The following is a 6,278-nucleotide window of genomic DNA, read 5'->3' as shown; positions in this document are numbered from 1 at the left end:
TAATTATATATCCCATAATAATCTTCAGAACATTTCCTCCCAAATCTTTATTGAAAATACAGAAGAATGCCCAACTTCAATTCATTGACCCAAGCATAAACATAAGGTTAATAGCCATAGCATGATCTGAGTTACCTCTGGAGAGTAATAACTCCTATGAGAACTACATTTGAGTAAAGGATGACAAATCACAACCATGGCTCCTACGTAAGACGTCACAGATCCATAATAATAAAATAAAATACGGCTATTTGGACATTTATCTGTGGGCAACTCAGGTGAGTGCGCAAAATAAGGGTGTGTACTGTTAGTTAGAATATTTGTGAAACGAATAAGTTCACTGGATTTGACGTTTCTCTTATTTTGTTACTCTTTCATTGACAGCTGGAATATACAGAAATCGGTCTTCCTTAAATTGGATGGGTGTTGATGCAATTGTTAGGGCAATGCACAATGTTTCAACAGATATTTGATTCTTGATTGTGTGAATGTTAACAAATGTCATTCTTTAGGTTTTCTTCCCAGTTCACATATCAACATGCATAATGTGACCGGGTTGTCGGGCAATTCAACATCTCCAACCAATTTTCACGTTATCATCAAGGTGTGTGTGGTGGTTCCCTTCTTCTCCATCTTCCTCTTCTGCATCGTAATCATGCTCTACATCTTCGCATCTAACCGGCACTTCAAGGACAGCACTCGCTACATCTTGTTTGCCTTCATGCTGGTCAACGACGCCCTAGTAATGATGTTCTCTGTGCTGCTCTTTCTGCTGGCAATGGGCCAATTGAGGTTCCCCATTGTCTTCTGTGCCCCCCTGCTGTTTTTCTCCACTGCTTCCTTCCTCAACACCCCTCTCATCCTAGCTACCATGTCATTGGAGCGCTACGTGGCTATCATGTACCCACTGCAGTGCCCACCTGCGTGGCGGTCCGACCGCATCTGGATCATCTTGCTGTGCCTGTGGCTCATCAGCTGTGTCCTCCCCACAGTAGACTTCTCCATAGCGGGGGCTCGTCACGGTGTGGACGTCCTCTCCACGCCCGTCTATTGCAACTCTGTGGCCCTCAACTCTTCTCCCCTCCAGAATTTATTCAAGTTCTACATAAACGGACTTTTCTTTGGGGCTGTGGCAGTCATTGTCCTCTACACCTACATCAAGATCCTCCTGGAGACCAAGAAGATGAGGCAGGACAGGGCCTCTGTGAACAAAGCCATGCACACAGTGCTGCTCCACGGCTTTCAGCTGCTGCTCTGCCTCATGGCCTTCAACAATCAAATTACAGAAAGGCTACTCCTGCTAAATGCCTACTGGTCGCCCCGTGAACTCTACTTCTTCAACTACTTCTGTTTTATCCTCATACCCCGTTTCCTCAGCCCACTCATCTACGGCTGGCGGGACAAGAGCCTGAGAGACCACATGAGAAAAGCAACTTTCTGCTGCTCTTATAGTCTCAGGACCCGTGGCACGCTGAAGCCATCTAGATATTGAAATTATTGATTTATTTTTTACCAAACGAGAAATCAGTGTAATAATGATATCCATAAGATACAGTTTTTCCATTTCTTATTTTGTGTGTACGTGTTTTGAAGACAATGCTTCAAAGATGATGTTATGACTTTATTCCCACACCTTAAAAAAGTTTTAAATTATATTTAATATATGATTGACAACTGGGTGGCAAAGATGCCAACCTTGGATGGGATTTTTTGGGTCAAAACTAGAGTGTGCTTTAATAACCAAATACATTTTCAGTTACAATCTTGTCGCACTGGCAATAAGGCATGTGCACTTGTGCAATATGTAACAAATCATATTTGTTCTAACAATCTAGTTATATCACAACGTATAACATAATAATTGTTTCTTGATGTGATGTTTTCTATACTGCTGTTAATAAAGTCACGATCGTTTTCGGTATTATTTTGTTCAGTATAAATGCAAATAGTTTTTTAATATTTATTGACCTATTCTTTCTGTATTCATGAATTATAACATATGAAATAGGTGGGCCCTTATTTTAGTTCCACTTATTGAATAAATATGTTTTTAGACAGGTTTTTAGACACAAAGATTATTGAAACATCAGAATTCGACCCAAAGGGTTATAAGCATACATATATCTGATCATGGCAAAATGTATTGAAACGTCAGCAGTAGCTTTGCTCGTCTTCATAAACTGTGGGTCATAAATTGATAGGCTTAATTTTTCCCCATGTATAGCGGCACTATTTGCTCATCAAAAGGAGCAGCAGGGAAAGTGCCTATTAGGTCCTATTGGACTTGAGATATTGTTCACTCAGAGTACAAAGATTTACTTGAACTGAGAAACTACTCAGATATTACTTTCTGCTTCGGTTAAAACGCTTGCCTACTACCAATTCAATTCTGAACAGACTTGTTTAGGCCACTGGATCATACAATATTATAGAAGTGTCAACGACTTATGTTGGCAATTAATAATAGCATCTTGGGGATATCAACATTGAACAGCGAGACAAAATAAGCAAAATATCTAAGGTTCCAACCTTCAAGTCTAGAACCTTCCTCTAACCAAGGATTATCAATCTATAGTCTCTAGCGCACTCTTCTGTTGGAAGGGGGAGCTGTGCTCCATTTATAGTTAACCATTTGTTGTATTGAAAACATTAAATGTTTCATATACAGTTGATATATATGGAAATGGAAGAAATGGATGTAGTCCTTTTTTTTTTTTACAGTACAACAACCTACATTTATTGACAAGGTTTAGGTTTTTTAACTGATCAATCAATTTACTCTACACAGTTTTTGACTACCCTTTATTTTTCAGAATTTGATCCTTTCCAACCTTTTTCTTTCCTTAAATTTTTTATTCCTTTATTTTATTCATTTGAATTTATTATCATTGTTTTGTGTTCTGAAATAATGTCTCTCCTCTCATCTCTCTTTACATAACAAATGAAGATGGCTTACAACTTTATAAATGTATCTCTGGCTATTATTATAATAGCCAGAGATATTATAACGCGATATATCTAACGCGAGCTTGCCTACTACCAATTCAATTCTGAACAGACTTGTTTAGGCCGCTGGATCATACAATATTATAGAAGTGTCAACGACTTATGTTGGCAATTATTAATAGCATCTTGGGGATATCAACATTGAACAGCAATACAAAATAAGCAAAAAATCTAAGGTTCCAACCTTCAAGTCTTATGTTGGCAATTATCTAACTCGCGTTAGATAATTTTGTTATCTAACGCGGGCCGCATGTTTCTTATTTAACGAGCGCCTGTCTCTCCGTCCTGTCTCCCCAAACTGTCTTTTATGTTTTTTGGACGGAATGTAACTGGTCTTTTTCGTTGCTCTGTAACATGTGCAATGACATTCAAGTTTATTGATTGATTTATTGATTGTGAACATAAACATGTAAGCGGAAACTCACATTCGGAATACAAGTCAACAAGATATGTGTTTACTACACAGATGTAACATATCAACTAATCACACAAAGATACTGGTATGATCTATTTATTAAAATAACTTTTCAATATTCAACCATCATTATGCCGCGTTTCCACTGCAGGGTGCGGAACGGATCGGTTCGCAATGGTGCGGTAGGGAGGGGGCGGTATAGCCCAGCTCAGTTCCAAGGTCGCGTTTCCACCGCCGACAGTACCCTTTAAGGTAGGCCGGATGTCGATCGCCGCGGCAGCTACATAAACATCGTAAACAACGTCTTCCTCCCCAAGAATGCAGACGAACGTCTCCACCTCCTTGTTCGCCCAAGCAAGCGTTTTACGCAACATGTTAATTGTAAAGAATAATACCTCGAGGCTACTGTTTGTTTGTTTTTATCCCCACGTCGCCCGGAAGTGATGATTCCGTCGACCAATCAACGGAGGGGGTGTGTAGCCAGAATTTTCCGGGACCCTTTCAGGCGTCTCATCTCGTTTTCAGTACCCCAACGGAGGAGTCCTGAAAACGAGGCCAAAACGGGTACGGCTAAGTCTGGGTCACACCCACTTTTGGCGGTGGAAACGCAACAAGTACCGCACCTTCGCGAACCGATCCGTTCCGCACCCTGCAGTGGAAACGTGCCATTAGTGTCCAAACTATTCCCTGCCATATATTGGATCTGGTCCTAGTGTGCAGACCTTCTTCGTCCTGTGAACCTTCTGGCACCACTGCCCCCCCTGCTACCTGTTGTTCTGTTTCAGAGGAAGGCTCTGGATACCAGTCACTGTCCAGCGTGGTATGTTCTCCTGTTGGAGATATATCTAGTTTTTCTGGCACTGGACAAATGTCCTTACGGTTCCTACGATATGTCTTTCCATTCACCAGAAGGAACGTTCACGGGTTGGTCTATGCACATCCCCAGGGACCACCGTGTGTCTTGGTCCTTGGGGTGAAGAAGGACTCTCACCGTTTGACCTTGGATGAAAGCAGTCATGTTCCGTGCCCGAGCATCATAGTGCTGTTTCACTGTCTGTCCCCTTGCCTGCTTACATTCAGTGACATTCTGTACCACTTTGGGCTTTAGTTGTGTGTCTCTGATGGGCAGGAGTGTGCGTGTCCGTCGGGACTTGAGCCTTTGCACTGGGGAGCTACCTAGTCCTTCCGTTGGAGTGTTCCTACATGCCAGAACAGCTTTCCATGGATCACTTCCCTCCAGGGATGCCTTTTTGAGCAGCGTTTTGGCGATTTTGACAGCCGACTCAATCTTTCCATTGCTCTGGCTGTAATAGGGGGATGCTGGCCATGTCTAAAGTCCCAGTCCTCGGCAAAGAGCTGAAAGTGCATTCCTGAAAACAGCGGGCCATTGTCAGTGAAAACATTGCGGGGAGTTCCATGTCTACTGAATTGTCTCTTGCAGCAGTCAATAACGGTGGATGCAGTGTAGTCTGTCAGTTCTTCTTGCTCCCAATAGTCAGAATAATAACCCACCATGATGAGGCATGTGCTTTTGTTTAGAGAGAACAAATCCATTCCCACTTTAGATCATGGGATGCGAGGGACTTGATGGGGAATCAGTGTTTCTTTCTGTTGTCGTTGCTGGAATGAGTTGCAGGTGGAAAACTTGCTGATGAAGTTTCTTATGTCCTTCGTCATGTCCGGCCAGAAAACAGTCTCGTGAGTTTTCCTCCCTGCCTCTATTCTACGAAGAAGGTCTGCACACTAGGACCAGATCCAATATACGGCAGGGAATAGTTTGGACACTAATGATGGTTGAATATTGAAAAGTTGTTTTAATAAATAGATCATACCAGTATCTTTGTGTGATAAGTTGATATGTTACATCTGTGTAGTAAACACATATCTTGTTGTATTCCAAATGTGAGTTTCCGCTTACATGTTCATGTTCACAAGGCTTTTTATAATAATAGCCAGAGATACATTTATAAAGTTAGCCATCTTAATTTGTTATGTAAAGAGAGATGAGAGGAGAGACATTATTTCAGAACACAAAACAATGATAATAAATTCAAATGAATAAAATAAAGGAATAAAAAATTAAGGAAAGAAAAAGGTTGAAAAGGATCAAATTCTGAAATATAAAGGGTAGACAAAAACTGTGTAGAGTAAATCGATTGATCAGTTAAAAAACCTAAACCTTGTCAATAAATGTAGGTTGATGTACTGTAAAAAAAAAAAAAGGACTACATCAATTTCTTCCGTTTCCATATATATTAACTGTATATGAAACATTTAATGTTTTCAATACAACAAATGGTGAACTATAAATGGAGCACAGCTCCCCCTTCCAACAGAAGAGTGCGCTAGAGACTATAGATTGATAATCCTTGGTTAGAGGAAGGTTCTAGACTTGAAGGTTGGAACCTTAGATATTTTGCTTATTTTGTATCGCTGTTCAATGTTGATATCCCCAAGATGCTATTATTAATGATGAGTGAACAATATCTCAAGTCCAATAGAACCTAATAGGCACTTTCCCTGCTGCTCCTTTTGATGAGCAAATAGTGCCGCTATACATGGGGAAAAATTAAGCCTATCATTTTATTAACCACAGTTTATGAAGACAAGCAAAGCTACTGCTGACGTTTCAATACATTTTGCCATGATCAGATACATGTATGCTCATAACCCTTTGGGTCGAATTCTGATGTTTCAATAATCTTTATGTGTCTAAAAACCTGTCTAAAAACATATTTATTCAATAAGTGGAACTAAAATAAGGGCCCACCTATTTCATATGTTATAAATCATGAATACAGAAAGAATAGGTCAATAAATATTAAAAAACTATTTGCATTTATACTGAACAAAATAA

At 40.2% G+C, this 6,278-nt stretch overlaps 1 protein-coding gene across 1 annotated transcript; it reads left to right on the top strand.

Annotated features, from left to right (window-relative positions):
* On the top strand, nucleotides 1–1,492 carry LOC115561113 (odorant receptor 131-2-like). Its single transcript, XM_030380913.1, has one exon. The coding sequence runs from the start codon at nucleotides 539–541 to the stop codon at nucleotides 1,490–1,492; it is 954 nt and encodes a 317-aa protein (XP_030236773.1). The 5' UTR covers nucleotides 1–538.
* Nucleotides 1,493–6,278: the final 4,786 nt, after the last annotated feature.

Source organism: Gadus morhua, chromosome 16, assembly GCF_902167405.1.
Source record: "Gadus morhua chromosome 16, gadMor3.0, whole genome shotgun sequence".
NCBI lineage: Eukaryota > Metazoa > Chordata > Actinopteri > Gadiformes > Gadidae > Gadus > Gadus morhua.
This window is presented reverse-complemented; position numbering and strand designations above follow the sequence as displayed.